The sequence below is a fragment of the Dermacentor silvarum genome, chromosome 10 (assembly GCF_013339745.2).
Source record: "Dermacentor silvarum isolate Dsil-2018 chromosome 10, BIME_Dsil_1.4, whole genome shotgun sequence".
In the NCBI taxonomy this organism is placed as follows: domain Eukaryota; kingdom Metazoa; phylum Arthropoda; class Arachnida; order Ixodida; family Ixodidae; genus Dermacentor; species Dermacentor silvarum.
In genome coordinates, this window is record NC_051163.1 from 10,272,280 (window position 1) to 10,290,810 (window position 18,531).

Here is an 18,531-nt window from a genome sequence, read left to right on the forward strand (position 1 = left end):
TCATCACCCCACCTAGTTTTCTGCCGTCCTCGACTGCGCTTCCCTTCTCTTGGTATCCATTCTGTAACTCTAATGGTCCACCGGTTATCCATCCTACGCATTACATGGCCTGCCCAGCTCCATTTTTTCCGCTTAATGTCAACTAGAATATTGGCTATTCCCGTTTGTTCTCCGATCCACACCGCTGTCTTCCTGTCTCTTAACGTTAGTCCTAAGATTTTTCGTTCCATCGCTTTGTGCGGTCCTTAACTTGTCCTCGAGCTTCTTTCTTAACCTCCAAGTTTCTGCCCCATATGTCAGCACCGGTGGTAGAATGCAATGATTGTACATTTTTTTTTTTAACGACAGTGGTAAGCTCCCAATCAGGATTTGGCAATGCCTGCCGTATGCACTCCAACCCAATTTTATTCTTCTGTAATTTCCTTCTTGTGATCAGGGTCCCCTGTGACTAATTGACCTAGATAAACGTACTACTCTTTTTACAGGCTCAAGAGGCTGACTGGCGATCCTGAATTCTTGTTCCCTTGCCAGGCTACTTCTGCATATTAATATTCAACCCCACTCTTACACTTTCTCGGTTAAGGTCCTCAATCATTTGCTGTAATTCGTCCCCATTGTTGCTGAATAGGATAATGTCATCTGCAAACCGAAGGTTGCTGAGATATTCGCCGTTGATCCTCACTCCTAAGCCTTCCCAGCCTATTTTTCTTGTGGAGAACCAAGGTTGCTGTGCAATCCTTGTAGATATTTGTCAAGATATTCACGTATGCCTCCTGTACTCCTTGATTACATAATGCCTCTATGGCTACTGGTATCTCTACTGAATCAAATGCTATAAGAACCATATAGAGAGGTTGATTGTACTCCGCAGATTTCTCTATTACCTGATTGATGACATGGATATGATCCATCGTAGAATATCCCTTGCTGAAGCCAACCTGTTCTCTTGGTTGGCTGAAGTCAAGTGTTGCCCTGATTCTATTTGAAATTATCTTGGTGAATATTTTATACAATACTGAAAGAAAGCTAACGGGTCTATAATTCTTCAATTCTTTAACGTCTCCCTTCTTATGGATGAGTATAATGTTGGCGTTCTTCCAGCTTTCTGGTACACTTGAAGTCGTGAGGCATTGCGTATAAAGGGCCGCAAGCTTTTCATAGCATATCTCCTCCATCTTTGATTAAATCGACTGTTATTCCATCTTCTCCAGCAGCTTTTCCCCTGGTCATATCTTGCAAGGCCCTTCTAACTTCATCGCTAGTTATAGAAGGAGCCTCTGTATCCTGTTCATCACTACTTCGAATGAAAGTAGCTTGGCTGCTCTGGGGACTGTACAGGTCAGTATAGAATTCTTCCGCTGCTTTTACTATGTCATAGAAATTGCTGATGATATTACCCTGCTTATCTTTCAGTGCATACAATTTGCCTTGTCGTATGCCAAGTTTTCTTCTCATTGATTTCATGCTGCGTCCATATTTTACTGCTTCCTCAATTTTTTCCACGTTATAATTTCGGATATCCCTGATCAACAAGAAGAAAGTAAGGGATATCCGAAATTATATATATATATATATATATATATATATATATATATATATATACTGTCAAAACTGATCAACAAGAAGAAAGTAAGGGATATCCGAAATTATAACGTGGAAAAGATTGAGGAAGCAGTAAAATGTGGACGCAGCATGAAATATATATATTATATATTGTATGTAAAGTTTGACAAATATAAACATTGAGGCTCAGTGTAGAGAGAGAGAGAGAGAGAAGAAAGGGGAAAGGCCGGGAGGTTAACTAGATGGGAAGATCCTGTATGCTACCCTACTCGGGGGGAGAGGGGAGGGAGAGGTAAAGTGACAGGAAAGCAGAGATATAGAGAAAGAAAGGAGCACAGATACACAATCACAGTCGGTCACTGTCGCCGCATACTGTCACCGCATTGCACAGTGGCACTTGCAGCACTATAAGCATCTGTTAAGGCTAGTGTAGGACAGTGTAGGACAAAAAGTTGGAAAACTGGGCTAATTCGCGATACAGCGAGGCGCAAGGAAACCAGGACAAGCGCTGATATCAGGAGCACATGCTGCGTCTGGGCCTCGCACGCAGGCTGTTTCATTCGGCCTGTAATTTTATATAAAGATAATTTTTCTTTCCTCGCTCTTTAAATAAAGACGCAGACGACCTGCACAGAACCAAGGTTGCGCCAATTGGTTCAAAAAGCGCGCCTCAGTAAGTAACGCCACCTGATAGAAACGATGCCTCAAATTTAAACCACAAATACGTAGTAACTTACAATTCTTACGTATAAAAAAAATGTTACGTAAATACAGTAATGTGTTTGTGAGTGGCGTATTTTTGCTGTTGTAATCCGTCGAAATAGCACAAGGAGCAAGGTTCAGCTCTTTTCACGGTGCCCGTCGTGCCCGTCGATTTAAGTTTGCGTAGTGCGGAGCACCACGTGAAAGTGAAGTTGGCGAAGTGCTGTAGTTGTCTACGTTTAAAATCGCGAAGCGCTTGTTGCGATTTGCGTGGACAGCCGATCTTCTGCTGGCAGGAGGTGCTAAGGACCCTGTCAAGACACTGGTGTAGTGTTGTGTAGTGTTGGTGGTGTAGTTACGACGACGGAAACATGCCTAACATGAAGAGTAAGTCCGGAATAAGCCACAGCTTTATTTTGCTTTGTCAAGAGTTAAACCCCGGAACTGTATGAAATTTATTGATCTGGGATTTCATTGGTTGCATTCATGCATTTTCAGACAAAATGAGCAAGCGGGTGTCGTGCCGGCAGCGCTACAAAGTAGAAAAGAAGGTAGATGCTCATTTCTGGAAGTTTGACGACGTTGTCATCGCGATTTACGCAGAGTATTATTTCAGGTACGGCAGCACTTGAAGAAGAAAAAGAAGGAAGCAAAGAAGAACCCGCACAAACGTGAGTAGTAGACCTGGGAAGTATAATGTCAGCACTCGTGCGGGGATCAGTCTTGTCGATGGAGGAATCGGGCACTTCGTGTCGGCAGCTTGTCATTCGGAAATGTGGAAAGTGTGGGTGCTGTCATCTTAGGCGATTGTGTGATTTCTTGCTCACCGTGTGAGTAGGTGTCCCCTGTTCGCGTGAATAGTATTGTCAGATGTGTTGTAGCGCTGCTTCATTTCATAGAATGCTTGGATAACTTGTAAAACAGGTGCGGCTGTGGCTCGTTGAGGGGCAGACGTTTCCACTTAGATAGCACAAACCTACAGTCTTCTAGGTGTACACGTTGATATTATCTAAGCAATCTCCTCTGTTTGTTATGTCTGCGCCTAGAGAAAGTCTATTCATATGTTGAGACAAAAAAGTTGAGTTGACCATGACAACAAACCTGCAAAACTCGTACCCCAGATTTGCTTGACCTAATGGTATTGTCAGGAAAACGGGTGCCAGTTAACACATTGTGGGGGATAGCTGTCGCTTAGCGACTTGTGCATTGACATTGTCACATTCTGTGCACTGTAATCTTGAAAACGTGGCACTCAAAATTTAGATTACAAAATGTTGTGCCTCCTTGGTGAACCGTCCTTAACCATTTCACGATTTCGCTGCAGGCCATTTGCAGCTGCAGCATGAAAGAATTGGTGGCATTTTCGTGCTGCATGTGTACCGATATTTTGTCAGCTCCGCAGTCCCCACACAGAAGTTGTAGGTGTATATTAAGGCCACTTCGAAGTATGTCAAGATCCAATCTCACTGGAGGAAGATGTGTAAAATTTTTGAATATTTCGGGGCATAGCATTATGAGAAAATTTCTAATGTGGTAAATGGTGCAAATGCAGACAAGCCAAAGGATCCTGGCATTCCCAACAGCCTTCCCTTCAAGGGAGAGCTACTCAAGGAGGCACAACTGCAGCAGCAGATGCGGGAGGAGCAGCGGCGTCGCCAGAAAGAAGCTCGACAGGAACAACACACCAAACACCGTGACCTTGGCGAATTACAAGCCGATGCTGTTAAACGCCAAGCCCAGCACGCTGCTGTCAGTGTGAGTGGTGCCATCTATGGGAGACCTGCAACTTTGGCTGGTTGGGATGTCATTTTGGTGCCCCTAGTTTGAATGTGTTGGTTGCTAACCATGTTGCAAATCTACAGTTTCAACTGTATGTGTGTGTTCAATAATTTCTAGGGGATGTTTCTAAACATGGTTTATTATATTAAAGTACATTTGCTTATGCAATGTCATTTGCTGAGTAGATGCACACTCCTTTTGAAGGGTCTGCATAGATTTTCCCTTTCCTTTGGTGGGTGCAAGTTGTCATGTCAAAGTTCACTTTGCCTTGTGTTTCATAATAAAAATGCTCAAGAGCATGCAGTGGTCAAATGCATTCTACTGGCACACAATTCTCAAACATGGCCTCCCCTCAGTGCAACTGCAGATCTTGAGGGTTGGGACAAAATGCTTTTTGTGACAGTTGTCAGAAGAATGCTCATGTCATTCACCTGATACTTCAATCACTGGAACATTATTTCTTTAAACTGCTTTTTCTAATCCTTGCAAACCAGAAACACTCGGAGAGTGAAAAACCGCAAATGTGATAAGCGGGGTTCTTTTTTCAGGGCTTGCTGATTGACCATCTGGTGCAGACAGGCCAGGAGCATCTGCTCAAGGAACTGTCTAACCGAACGGGTTACCAGGAACTGCGGAAAGTCGTGGAGGCTGCCGATGTTGTGCTCCAGGTTAGTGACCTTGCACTTAGTCAGCACAGCATGAAGGGAAGAGGTTGCTGCTCAGGGGGTAAACCAGACAATGTCAAAACACTCCAGGTGACTTGGACATAGCGTGTTGCCACCATCAGATGTATGAAAAGTAACCTTCTTCTGTTGATGGTTGCCATGTCAACCAAACACAACTCTGGAAGTTTTCGTTCCGTACCATCTGATGTCTTTCAATTAACCCGTTCTTTGCAGCTTTTCATCAGGCTTTTCCTTGCATGATGTTACTTGGACATTAGCACTGCTTTATCTTTTGCTGATTGAGTGCTGCTTTGTCTGCCCACGTGACTGAACCTTTTGGCCACTTCTGTTGCTTCACTGAGAATTCTTCTCCATTTTCAAACATGTTGCTGTGAAACACAAGGACGTGAAACTCTTTCCAACAGCATTGTGTTTGTCGAGAAACTCCTGAATACGTTGACTACTATTTTATTGCGGGGTGAGGAATGAGTAAAGGCAAATAAAAGCAGAGAGCTTGCACGTCATGGCGGTTGGTTGAACAGAATGTTTGGAGTAAGACACACAAGTCTCTGCTTCAATAGCCTAGTTTTGGACTGGCATTCACTAGCCTTGCACTTGAACTGCGGTAAACAAGTTCTGTCTTGACTGTTTGCTTCGTAACTCGTTTACCCCCGATGTTATAGAATTGTGGGACCTTCTGAATGTGTTTCTATTTCTCATGGCCCTTGTTGTTGCTGCCAGTTGAATTCTCCTTGGTACTTCACAATATGAGCTTGTGCAGGACATACAAGCAGCACTTAAGTAATGATTGGACTCTTGCAAGAAAACAAAGCTGTGAATTGCTGGTTGTCGTATGTCTTGTTGCTGCTGCTCCAGGTTCTTGATGCCAGGGATCCACTGGGCACACGGAGTCCACAGTTGGAGCAGCTGGTGCAGTCGCGAGGCAAACGCCTTGTGCTGCTCCTCAACAAGATTGGTGCGTATCTTTTTTCATGTAAAGGAATGTGCAAATGAAAGAATGAATGGAAAAGGGGAAATTTAACTATTTAAAATTTTTAAAGCTACAGGAAAGAGAACAGGCAGTGAATAGCTTTCATAAGCAGTGTGAGAATGCACAAAATGTGCTGGGGACGAAAAACATGATCGTCTGTCACATTTCCTGTTTCCTGTGTCAGTTATCTAGCATTGAAATGAGAAAGTAAAACTTGATTTGCTCTTACCGTGTCTATATGATTCAGTTAGAGCATGTGTATATTTCATCAAGAATTTTACTAAATAAGTCCAGTGCAGGATGATGTCATGTAACTCATTGTTTGCAAATTTCCTATGAAAAAAAAATAGCACAAAGATGTAACAAATAAACAAATGTAACAGGTGCTCTGTTCCAATGAAATGTAGCTGTTGGCAGCATGAGAAACAGGCTGCTGTATCATTACAAAAGTGTTATAAAAAATATTGTGTCTGAGCAGACTTCTGGGCCAAGTTTATTTCATGTTGAGTCATTGTTAGGTGAAGGTGATAGGGTATGTAACAGAAACATTGCAATGTCATAGATTCACTGCCCCTCATTGTGCTTCATTGGCATTGTGCATTGACTTTACACCTAGTGAGGGTAACACCAAAAGTCATCACCTCAGAGTTCTCCTTTGAACTTGGTATTTCTCCTCTGTGTATGCAGGAAACGGAAACATTACCCAAGCTTCTATTTCCTTGTCACAACAGTTGTATTTGCTACCCTTTGATATTGAGTGTTGTGCCACTGTGTTTGATCACACATAAAATTAGCTCAGAAATGTGAAATTTGTGCACTGTGCAGACTTAATCCCACGGGAAAACTTGACAAAGTGGCTACGTTACCTGCGCCGAGAGCTTCCCACCATTGCCTTTAAGGCATCCACACAGACCCAGAAGCAGCACCTGGTGAGTATTGTTGACATTTCGCATATGTGTGGGAGAAATTTCTTGAGAAAGTTTTCATAGAGTACTACATTGTTGGCTACACAGGCTGTAGCGATACATAGATGCATTGGTGTTGAGTGCAATTTTGGTAGAAGCAGGTAGAATGAGTGCAGCCCATGCTTGGGAGTTAAATGGGTTACAGGCCTGGTGCACAGCCGAAGCTCAATATAGTGAACATGGGTATAACCAAGTAAATCTAAAAATTTTCTTACCTAAATCAGTGTTTAATGAATACATGATTTTAACAAATGTTCGATATAACAAAAGGTATTTTTGTAACAGATGTGACTTCGTTGGTGAAGTTCCAACTGTATAATGGCCTCCAATTTTTATTCCATCATCATTATCGGTTTACCTTTTGATTTCTGGAGGAGTGCTTTAAGGAGGGGTGGTGGCAATTGTGATCAAGTCTGAGCAGCGGAGCCCTTCTCTCTTTACAGTAAACAGCTGTCTTTGTTGCACTTGTCTGAATTCTCTCTGTACGTGCTTGCCTAGCGGGTGTGACAATGTGTGGCATGCTTGGAAACTTTACTGAACGTTAGTAGAGCACTGCACAGCCTCTGCCCATCACTGTGCTGCAGTGCTAGAGGTGTTCATAAACCAGCAACAATGGGAAACTTCTGATATTGGCAGTTGTGTGTTCTCTGTGTTGTGTAAATGCTGAAACTTGCACTTACATACCCAACTTTCAACTGCATGACTTGATGTTTAAATCATTCTTGGGCTGCAAATTTGTGTGCTAAGAGAGCAGATTCGAGGCAGGACAATGCAGCACTCTCTTGACTGTATTTGGATGTGTGATATTGCGTGGCAGTAATACCTCCCAGGCCCTGAGTTGAAATGCCTATTAGAGGTGATTGTGGGGCGTTGATGAAGGTCATGTTATTTTTAATTGCCACATTTCGTAGTTGATAACTTATGAAGTGGATACGGGGCACTTTCACATTGGTTTTGATATTGGTTTTGATATTGGCTTTATTTCACCATTTTTTGGCACACCAATACAGAAAAAAAAAATGTACATAAATGGTGAGGATAGCGGGAAAAAAGCTGCTCTTTAGCAGCTTGACTAGCCCCGCCACCCCCTGTTTACAACGACAGCAACGGAAACAAGCACCCGGAGAACAATTTCAAAGCAATTTTTTTTTTCAGGCTCATACAAACTAATGCAAAATAGTTTTCATGTTTTAAGCACAAAGAGTTCGGGATATCATAATTAAAATAGCGTTTTTTGATAACGTGCGTAAACTTTCATCTGTTAGTTTAAACTTATTTAGTGTGCTCGGAAGACAATACTGCAATAGTTGCAGTCCATAATTTGTTCGCGGCCGGGGGATATACCAATGGTTGGTGTGTCTGGTTAAGCGTGAGGAGGGATTAAGAGTTAAATTTGCTAAAGTGCGAATGTGGCTGCCTTTCTGAATTAATTCGGACCTAAAAGCTGTCAAGAGGTGATATTCGTATAGGGTTGTAACTTTTAAAACATTGAACTTAGCAAATAATTCGGACGTGTGCGCAGTGTACGGCAAACCTGCAATGCAACGCAAGGCATTTTTTTGCAATGTGATTAAGTTGTGCAAGGAGTTCTTCGTACCGGTAGCCCAAACTAGATGGCAGTAACGCAAATGAGGAGAGAAAAGAGCGTTATATAGCATAAGCTTACATCCAAAACCCTCCTTAGTCATTTATAGTGCAGAATGACCAAGCTGGTTTGACAGTGTGTGCACCCAGAAGCAGTGTCGGGAGTCTTGCCTGTAAAATCCAGCTTTTTTTTCTTTTTCTTTTTGTGGTGAACTGTTGCAGTCCCAGCAGAAAGCAGCTCCTGATGTGGAGACACGGGCCTGCCTGGGTGCCCAGCTATTGCTCAAACTGCTGGGGAACTACTGCCGCAACCAGGGGATCCAGGGGTGCATCACAGTCGGTGTTGTGGGTCAGTGCACTGCCTAGCAATCTTAAAGCCTAGCAAATGTGCTTTGTTTGCACTTTAAGCTCTTGTGACTGCAACCCACCGCAGTGGGGTCTTGTCTACATTGCGGCAACAAGTTGTCAAAACATTGGCACCAGCGTGTGTCTTCCCTTGTTTCCCCGCTGTTTTCTGAGGCTATTGTAGTGAGTTGACTCTGCACATAAGTGCCCTAGCTCCTGCATGAATTTTTTCCAAGATCACTGTTGGAACTTTCCTGCGCTAGTGAGTTGAAGGGTCCGGACTTGTGCAGGCTATCCGAATGTGGGCAAGAGCAGCCTGGTCAACAGCCTGAAGAGGACGCGAGCCTGCACAGTTGGAGCTGTACCAGGTGTCACTAAGTAAGTGTCGTTGAGATTCATGTTTCTTATTTTCGGTTTTCATGGTGTCTTTTGACACTTGTAGTCTACTTTTGTGTAGAAGTAGCCATGTGTTGTGAGAAAGGGGGTAGTATCGAAATATGAGCTATTTGCCATTATTTTTATCACATTCTGACTGTTGAGAGTTGACTCTTGACTGTTGACTGTTGTGACTGTTGATTGTTGACTGTTGACTCTTCTCCACTGGACTACTGTTGCCATACATGCAGCATGGGCATATTTTTTCTGTGGCACTGTGATGGTGGTAGTCCTGGCTTACTGCCTCATCGTTATGTTAAGAATCCATTTCATGAACTCTGATGTGGAGCAAAAGCTGTGGGTTGCCTCAACCAACCAGTAAAGAAGAACCAGAAGGAGGGTTCATCTGTTACCTGCGTGGACCTGATCACCCTCCACTTGATGCTGGCTGGATGGAATGGAAGCTTCACGGAAAGATTAGTAGCGCACAATGTGCGAGCGCTCCTCCATTCTCTGGAACATGCAACTGGCTCTCGTTACTAATTCGCTGACGCAAGCTCTAGCCTTTGCTGCTCTGCACGAAGTTAGTAAGATGGTGTGTAGCATGTACAAGGGAACTGTAAGTTGTGCACAGAGGTTAACGATGCGACTGCCTTTGCTGATGGTTTGCTTTTGCTAGTGTTCGTGGCATGTGTCATATAGCGTTTAGAAAGGTCCAGCTCATTTTTGTTGAATTTGAAAGTGCATAAAGAAGACAGTAGCTCAACAAATTACATGTTTTCAGGTGCAATTAATGTGCACTTTTTTCTGAGAAAATGGGCCTGAAAATTGCCTGCACGTTACAATCGGCTATGAAAGCAAAACTGTTTGCAGCGTTGGCAACAGCCTACCATTAGAGCCGTCAGGCTCGACTGCGTTCAGGAGCAATATTTTTGGCCAATTACTTTCGGAGCTACTAAGTGCGAGATTTCGAGTGACTAGGCAGCAGATGCATCAGTGTGTACAGCTGTCAGCGTTTCTGGCACTGTGCCAAGCTCGCTAGATGTGCAAAGTGCCAGGAACGTTCTCAGCTGCGTACTTATATAAGTCCAATGCAGAATCGCGTAAAATCTTGTGAAAGTGATAGTACTAGTAGTATCTCTAAAAGGGATCACTCGAGAATACCACCACAGTGTGCTTGCTATCTGGCCAATGAAGCGCAAATGGCGGTGACGATGCGCTGCTTTCATATCAAAGCTCATTACAAAAAAAAAATGTTTCCCTTCTGTGAAGGTAAATTCTGCACGTATCGTTTTTCTGATCATGAAAGTGGGGGGCTTGCTGTATCTTTCTGCTATAAATTAGGTGCATGCGACATTCAGGTGCACCTTTATTTTCTTACTTTAAATCCGCGAAAATTGGGTGTGTGTTAGATTTGGGGACATGTTAGAACCGTGTAAATACGGTACTTAAAAACGGAGGGCTACCAGAGACCCCAATGCAGTCTTGTAACTTGAGCAAACTGTGTTTCTCATTGCTGTTTGTTGACACGGTTTGGCCTTTCTGATCTTGAACTGGTCTTTGCAGGTACATGCAGCGTGTCCAGCTGGACAGCCACGTGTGGCTTCTGGACAGCCCCGGTGTGGTGCTGGCCTCTGGTGACGCGACAGAGGCCACGGTGGCGCTGCGTAATGCCAAGAGCCCCCAGTCCTTGGAAGACCCCGTGGGGCCTGCCTGCTCCATCCTGCGCCGAGCGTCACGTGAGCAGCTCATGCTCCAGTACCGGCTGCCTGAGTACGGCTCGCCTGAAGAGCTGCTGCTCATGCTGGCCAAGCGCATGGGTCGACTTCGCAAGGGCGCCCTGCCCGACGCAGCTGCAGCAGCCCGCAAGATCCTTTCCGACTGGAACTGGTTGGTTGTTGCTGTCTTCTTTTCCGTCTTCCTCCCTTCAAGCAGAATAATGCTGACGCTGCATTTCGTTTGTCTGAAGCCACAAGCTATGTTAAAGCAGATGTTGCATTGTTGTCTGTCTAAATCAGCCAGTGTCTACTTGTAATACTTTGAACGCAGGCGTCGCTATAGATGCTAGTTTTGTCTAACCTGGCCGGCATGGCTGTCAGGTACAACAATGGCTACATGTGAGACTGTGGCTACGCACAATTTGACAGGCTGCACCCCTCTTTTCATTGAGTGGTCACACGGTAGTGTTAACCATTATTAATGGTGAAAGCCTCATGTGAGAGGAGTCATTTGTAAGGCGGGTCATCATTTGTGCTCTTTAGTGGCCGCATCAAATATTGTACGGAACCTCCTGAGGACAAGTCCAGTGTGGAAGGCAGCAGCATTGTGTCGGCCCTGGGTGCGGAGTTTGACTTGGACGCAATTGCTGAGGAGGAAGAACGCGAGCTGAAAGGTACGGCTTTCCATTCATTTTGTTTTGCCATGTCGGGCATGCTTGAGCATCTTTCCGTCGGCAGAGGGGAATGAACAAGCAGTTTACTGGTAATAACTTAGATTAATGTAAGTTTCAATTCTGGTTAATTATAACCACTGTCAATGTTGCTTTGCTTACTTCTACTTCAGTGCATTTTAAACAATTTAATTTAGTGCTTCCTATACTCGTCCGCCCTGTGACCCTTCAGAGGTACTTGAGGTGATCATTTTTCATTCACGAAATACCAGCACACTGCATCAATTTTCTGAGAGAAAGATTGCGTTTCTGAAAACAATTGGCTTCAGTTTGTGGTTGAAGAAAAGATAACCTTGTGACCAGGGAAATTACTGTACCTGTCATGAGGCTAGCAAATGGCAGCACGAGGGCAAAATAAATTACTGCTTGAAAGCACTGAACGCTGGAATTCACATTGTTCATAAAAATACATTGTGTCATGATTCGTCCTCTTTTCGTATGCCCCTATATTTATATTTGATGGCAGTCTTTTTGTCTGCTTCTCATGAGTCATGGAGGAAAGAAACAAAACAGGAGAGGCCCTGACGTCAGATTTTTTAAGCCGGAAGTGCAGCCATGTTGGTGTGCCATCTGCCTTTGCGCCTCCAATCAGGGGTTCCGCAGCTCGCCAGAGCAGATGGGCGCGTACTTTGAACTTGCATTGTTACGAGCTGCCAGAACTGTGTGCTGCCGACACGCTTCAAAACAAAGCCTACGAAACTTCTGTAGCAGCTTTAGTGAAGCAGACGCGCTCCTATGTTTTTCCGTGGCACGTTGAATACGTTGAAGACCCGTGTCGTGATTGCTTGAGTGTATCTGTTGCTGGCTGACACTCACGCTCACAGACTCAAAACACAACTTTCAAGCTTACACATCACACTCCAAAGTCAGCTTTTCTCGCAAACAAATGGTGCTGCAAGAAAGACACCGGCGGGAAAATCTTATCTCACTTTTCAGAGACCGAGAGCAGCAGCGAAAGCTTCAAGAGCGTGGTTTCTATGGCAACGTTGACATTTGGGGTACCCGTCCCAGTGCTCCTTTGCGAAAAACAGCACGTGGCTTCCGCCACACTTTCTCCAATACGTCCGCGTTGGCCAGGGCCTCTCCTGGGTTTCCTTCCTCCATGTCATGAGTAGTAGTGCACCATCACTATTGATGCTTAAATTCCTATCATTATTGTAATAGTTAATTGCTGAGGGCTAGAACCATTGAATAAAAAGGGTAGCAATAAGCAACAAGGACTTGCTTTTTAATGGATGGCTTTTCCTAATGTTTAAAGCGAGCTTATTTTCATAGAGCACAGTTTTTCCACAGAAAACGTATGCACATTATACTTGTTCAGCCTGCAAAATTCAGTCAGCCCTTTCATTTACCTTAGATTTGGAGGTGTCAGTCTTGCTTTCAACACCTGCAAACCCCAACAGACTCGGTTGAGGGATGTGGGGACTGTGTCTTTGTCAAATGAAAGAAACTGAAAAGAGAACCTCTAGACTAGCTTAAATGTTTGCCTAAGAGAGGCTTTTCTATTGGCAATCACCTTTTGCACTCCAGGCCTCCCTGTAGTGCGACCAATGGACGTTGTTCCTCTGGAGTCCATTGGTACAGCAGACATGGCACCTGAAGAAGAAACCAGCACCTCCATGGACACTGGCCAGGTAAGAAGCACCAGGCACTGGCAGACACGGGGCCTAGTAAGAAGCTGGTTACAGAGTGCACAGAATCCCCTTGGGAAAGCAGACATCAAGCTTTTATACCTTTCACCTGCTTGCAAGCTGTCTTTTGCATTTATAAGTGGAGCCAAGGGCTGGTCATGACAAATGACGCATAGTAGCTTATGTTCCTTGCTGAGATTATTCACTAGTGATGTCTGCGCTTAACACAAGAACCGAAACTGGCTGTCACTTAAACCCCTGGCTGCAGCAGCTGCATTACAGCATGCAAAAACGCTTATGTACCACTTTATGGGCGCGCATTAAGAATGCCCCAGGTGGTCAAAATTGATTTAGAGCCCTCGACTACATCATGTCTCGTGTAGTCCCTGTGTTGCCTTGAAATGTGAAGCTCCAAAAACCAGGGTGTCATTTTGCTTTTCTTTTTTATGTGGCAACATATGCAACATATGAATAATTCAGTGAGTCTTGTGGAAAGGGACATCGAAAGCCAAGCATAGTCTGGATTGTGTTTCATGTTTAAAATGTGGCTGAGACATTGAATTCACTTCTTTCTCTCTGCTGCTGCTGCCGGCAGGAATCATCTGGGCCACAATGGACAGCAGAGGCACCGCGCAAGAAGGCTGCGAGTGCCAAGGTGGCTGGCAAGAGCGAAAGTGTTATCGAATCGGGGCTGCAACAGAACAAGGCTCGGCGGAAAGAGTTCAAGAAGATGCTCAAGAAGCGTAAACGATCTGGTAAGTTACCACGGTGCATAATTTTCCCTGTGCCTTGGTTCTACAAAGTGGAGGCCAGCACCACCCTGTGGTTGAAGTAGTCTCTCTTATTCATTAACCCCCTAACTGGGGAGTGCATCTGTAGATGCGCCTCCAAGTTGGCCACGCCATGGGGAGCGTGTCTACAGATGCACGACTCGCTCGCCGCATTGAAAGGCACGATTCAGAAGAAACATAATTTTAGTCAAACAGAATATGTGCTAGCATCTCTAAAAAAAATGATGACGGGTGCTGACAAGTTTATTTTTTATTCTAGATGGTGGCACTTAGATTTAGTTGACTGTAAAGTTGGGAGCATGTATTGGGGGAGAGCTCCACCACTGGAAAAGCTTGCGCCACTGTCGGCGTAACGTGGTATGAGGGATCACGTGGGCACCGTGTCCGCGTGAGTTTAGTCCCACCTGAGCTACGGTTGTGATTAAGGGGGAATGTTTTCCAGCTTCGGGTGCCTGCTTGACAGCACTAGAAAGCACTATAATAGATAGTGACTGCCTTTGAAGGCGCCCGACATGGTAGGCTATTGCTCGGTACTGTGGAGTGCCGGACGCGTACGCAACGGAGCCCGGTGTCAGCCTTCACACGCACCCGCAGGCCAAGAAGCTGCGTGTAGCTTGGATTGTGAAACTTAGAACCGGCAAGCAGCCACCGGCTACAACTTGGGTGTGTAGTAAGCACTTTCACGGAAGACTTCTGCTACAGTGTTTGAGCTGCGATGTTCAGTGAGTAGCAGAAAGTGCGTGCTGAGAAGCTCGCCTGCGCATGCTGCCCGGTTAATGTCATAAACATTTGGTTTATGAACTTGTTGATGCTAGGTACTGGCAAGTTCACCAGAATGGAAAGGGGACGGTGAGAAGCACATTAAAAAAAGGCACGGCATATGCTCATGTTTTGTTAGCACCAAACAATGAATGTACTGGATTAATAAAAAGAAGCAGTGAGAAATTAGTCGCTGAGAAGACCGATAAACATACTGTACGACGCAACTTGAGATATAATGATATTGAAACGCCCAAGAATTTAGAAGAAAAGAAAAAGAAAATGATTGAATCGTTGCGATCGCACATCACAAGTTGCCGTATAGCGTCGAAGTCCCTAGTCATAATGAAATAATTTTTTAACAGCTCTGATAGCGTCCACACAACAATGGTTGCTTGTGTACTGTCAAATGTCCATATGCTGTGGCCTAAAGTTCACGGTGCGAAAACGTGCTTGCAGCGATAGCTGAACATTATGCGCAGACATGCATGCATATGCACAGTTGGTTGTTGCGAACCTGTACAATTGCTGCATTGAGGCTTCATTCTGTTATACACCACTTGTTTACACGGAGAGCACACTATAAGAACAGATTTCACATAGTCTGATCTCAGCGATTGCCAACCTTTCACGCTAGAAACTGGTTTGGGGGACTTCATCGCATCGCATCGCAATGGGCGTTCACTGTACGTATTCGGTAAAGAGATAGCGCCTGTAAACTATTTTGCTTTTTTTGTTTGCCCAAGATCATTATTTTGACAGTAAGAAACTTCCCTCATTTAGAGAGTACTTACAGAAATGGTCATGAGGGCTCCTGCGTGGTGTTTTTATTGAGCGCCAACAGCCAAACCTATGAGGAGCGCGCAGCGTTACTCCTCATACTACGGAAGCGAGGCGACTCTGTAAGTCCTCGCCCCCAATAGATGCACGAGTCCCTCTCCGCGTAGAAAAGTGCAATTCAAACGAAACATATTTTTCAACAAGAAGGATATGTTCTGCCATGTCTCAGAAAAAATAGTGAGTGGTGGTGAGATGTTTCTTTTCCAGATATTGATGCTTTGCATTTGTGGACTAAAGGGGTTGGTTCCCACTACACCCGACTGCAAAGTGGTGAGCCCGTGGTGAGAAGCGTGTCAACAGATGCGCAAATTTCTGGGCGTGAAAAGTCTTTATCTTGGCGCATATTGCGCCAAACTTCCAAACATAAATTCTGCGAAGAGGCAAGAAACTTTCACATACTGTGAAATGGTGGCGTTGCTGGAGCAGAGTGGCGACTTTTACAATGAATACGTGTTGGAGCTCAACAGTGACTCTGACAGCGAAAGTAGCGAATGAGAAGACGAGAACAACTTGCAAGAGCTGGTCATACCTGTGAAATCTTAAGAATGGTATGACAGTGGAGCCGCAAGAACTCCGTTAGTTTTTCAAGGAAGTCCTGGGATGTACAGTTGTTACTTCAATCCTGACGGGACGGATGAAACTGGTCGAATTATCTGTTGGGTCAAATTAAACAAAAGGCAGAAAAGAACGCCGAAACAAGCCCTTAATTCACTTCACAGCATTTGCCTTTAAAGTTAGCTTTGCTGTAATACAGCTTTGTTTTGTGGTGAAGCATACCAAGTGGGGGAAAGTTGCCACTGCTATGGAACATAGCGCGTTTCCTTAATATACACACGCACATGTGCTATCTCCAGTCACGGTGCGAGCACTAAGATGCCTAATAAGTTTACTGGCAGGCCTTAAAGTCTTAGAAAGACACCCACACTTTTGTTAGCACATCCCCTCAAATTTCAGAGTTTTTTTCATTTTACCGCCGTCTTTTTTGATAGCTTCCCAAAACACAGATGGTTTTCTCTGCTTCTGGGTGCACAGCGAGTGCGCGCGGGTATGATGAACTAACGTGTACGACGCCACGTTAACGGTCTCGTGTACGAGACACGCATGGCGGCCGAAACGAGGGCCCAAATCATCACAAGATCAGAAATAGCTGTGAATGGCTGCGAGCATGTTTAATAGGGGTCTAGATGCCTGTGACAGCGCGCGTTCGGTGCGAACGCGGGCAAAACGCCGACAGCTTCGACAACAGTTCTGCGCGTTGCTGGTGCTGCTACGTGTACAAGTTTATACAGTTGATAAAACTACTATCCTTACTCCGTATAGCTCTCTACTAATTTGCTATCGCAATTGATGCTTCGCCTTTTGGGTGAAACTGCGTCATTTTTTTTTATTGAATGGACACATTGCGATTTGAATTTGCACTCCCATGTTGTTGTTCCCAAGAACTTTTCTAATGTATGCTTGCCCGTTCCTGTTTTTATTCATGATAGTACATACCTCCTTTTTGCTCCTTTTTGAAGTGTGCACAGAGGGAGATACTAGCTACATTGTGTATCTTTCACTCTTCTTTTGCTTGTACTATCGGCTTAAAAAGTTCAAAGGGCTTGGATGCACAGCCTGGTATTCTTGATTTGCAGTATGTACTAGTATCTGAAAACAACATAGTGATGTACGGTTTTGCTAGCGACAGGCACGAACTGTTCAAAAATTTGACTTCTTGCAGGACTTGTGCCACGTAATCTTTTAGTGTCTGCTGCACATCGTTTGTGTCAGCTTAAAAAGTTTATTCATGTTCTGTTGGCATAAGCAAAAATGGGGGGGGGGGGGGAAGATAAATCACTTGAATGCAATGTGGCATTGCTGTGAAGCCACTTCCACAGTCCTCTAGTATTGCCTTAAATTTGAAGTTGAAGAAGGAATTGTAAAGATATCACATATGCTGGTAACAGCATTTTGGCAGAATGCAAGTAGCTCATTCATTTTGATAAGTTATGTTTTACTATGCCAGACCAGCTCGAAAAAAGGAACGTAGCTCATAACTTGTAACTTCAGTGTTCCCTTCATTTTTGCACAAGCATGGCTTAAATTAATGCTTCAGATCATCATCTTTAAGGGAGCTATGGTGCAGAAATGAATTTTGCAACATCACAAGTATTGGTCCTATAGTAGTAAGTTCTATAGGATATTTCTAGATGTCTTCTTTCAGAACCAGTAGTTGTGACTGACTCACTATTGGTGATATTCTTTGTGTTCTTTTATTTTTCAGACAAGGTTGCATCAGCCCTTTCGGACTCCTTAGAATCTGCGCTTGCTGGCTTAGGTGGGAGTGAATAAATCTATTAAAATGAATATTGAATCAAGCATCCTGTACCCCTGTGTCTCTTCCAACTCATCAAAACAGCTTCTGTGTTGGGTTGATTCAAAGGCACTGTGCGCCTGCATTGTGAACTTATGTGTGAGCAACCTAGAAAAAACTTTACAAGCTTACAAACACATTTCGGCCTTGCAAAATATGAGAATTATATATGTCTCCAGCAACTAGTGTTCTGCTGGAGCCATAACAACTCACATTGGACTGTATTACTTAAGCTGGTGCAGTCCAGCACCTGGAGGCCTCATGAGGCAATACTGGATTCCTTCATTTAGCTGCCTTCGTATATTGCATGGTGAGTCATTCAAATAAAAAACTGCTGGCCCCCCCTTAATCGAGAGTAGATGTAAGCATGAAATGGGGCTACCGGCAAAGCAGATTGGTTGGAGATGATACTAACCACAATTACGAGCCTCCGTGGCATAATAGTTTCTATATCGGGCTTGTGTGCTAGAAGGTACTCTGTATGAATTCGGCCATTGGACATTTTATTGCGAAGCTGTCTATGGCTAGGGTTCTATACACTTTTGGTGTTCGTCAAGAGACTAAGCTCCAGAATTTGATACAAAATTGCTTCATTCAATGCAAAAGCTTATACGTGTCATCACTTGGAGATGCATTTTCAGTAGACCAGTTATCAACAAACAGCATTTTCAAGATCAGTAGACTTTTAAGTAGATAATTAGGGTTTCTCAAAGATTGGCTGCTGTGCGACCCGCGTTGG

General features: G+C 44.2%; 1 protein-coding gene across 1 annotated transcript; it reads left to right on the forward strand.

Moving 5' to 3' along the window:
- Positions 1 to 2,416: 2,416 nt before the first annotated feature.
- On the forward strand, positions 2,417 to 17,797 carry LOC119431180 (guanine nucleotide-binding protein-like 3 homolog). Its single transcript, XM_037698652.2, has 14 exons — positions 2,417 to 2,652; positions 2,764 to 2,816; positions 2,882 to 2,936; positions 3,818 to 4,020; positions 4,593 to 4,712; positions 5,586 to 5,685; positions 6,526 to 6,629; positions 8,472 to 8,598; positions 8,885 to 8,972; positions 10,536 to 10,859; positions 11,231 to 11,361; positions 12,949 to 13,052; positions 13,645 to 13,804; positions 17,703 to 17,797. Exons 1-14 carry the CDS (start codon positions 2,637 to 2,639, stop codon positions 17,768 to 17,770), a joined length of 1,653 nt encoding a protein of 550 aa, XP_037554580.1. The 5' UTR covers positions 2,417 to 2,636; the 3' UTR covers positions 17,771 to 17,797.
- Positions 17,798 to 18,531: the final 734 nt, after the last annotated feature.

Excerpts from the sequence above, each read along its gene's own strand:
- LOC119431180 (XM_037698652.2), top strand. Across the intron at positions 5,686-6,525 it reads GCTGCTCCTCAACAAGATTG|ACTTAATCCCACGGGAAAAC; the intron begins GTGCGTATCTTT and ends TGCACTGTGCAG. Across the intron at positions 6,630-8,471 it reads AGACCCAGAAGCAGCACCTG|TCCCAGCAGAAAGCAGCTCC; the intron begins GTGAGTATTGTT and ends GAACTGTTGCAG.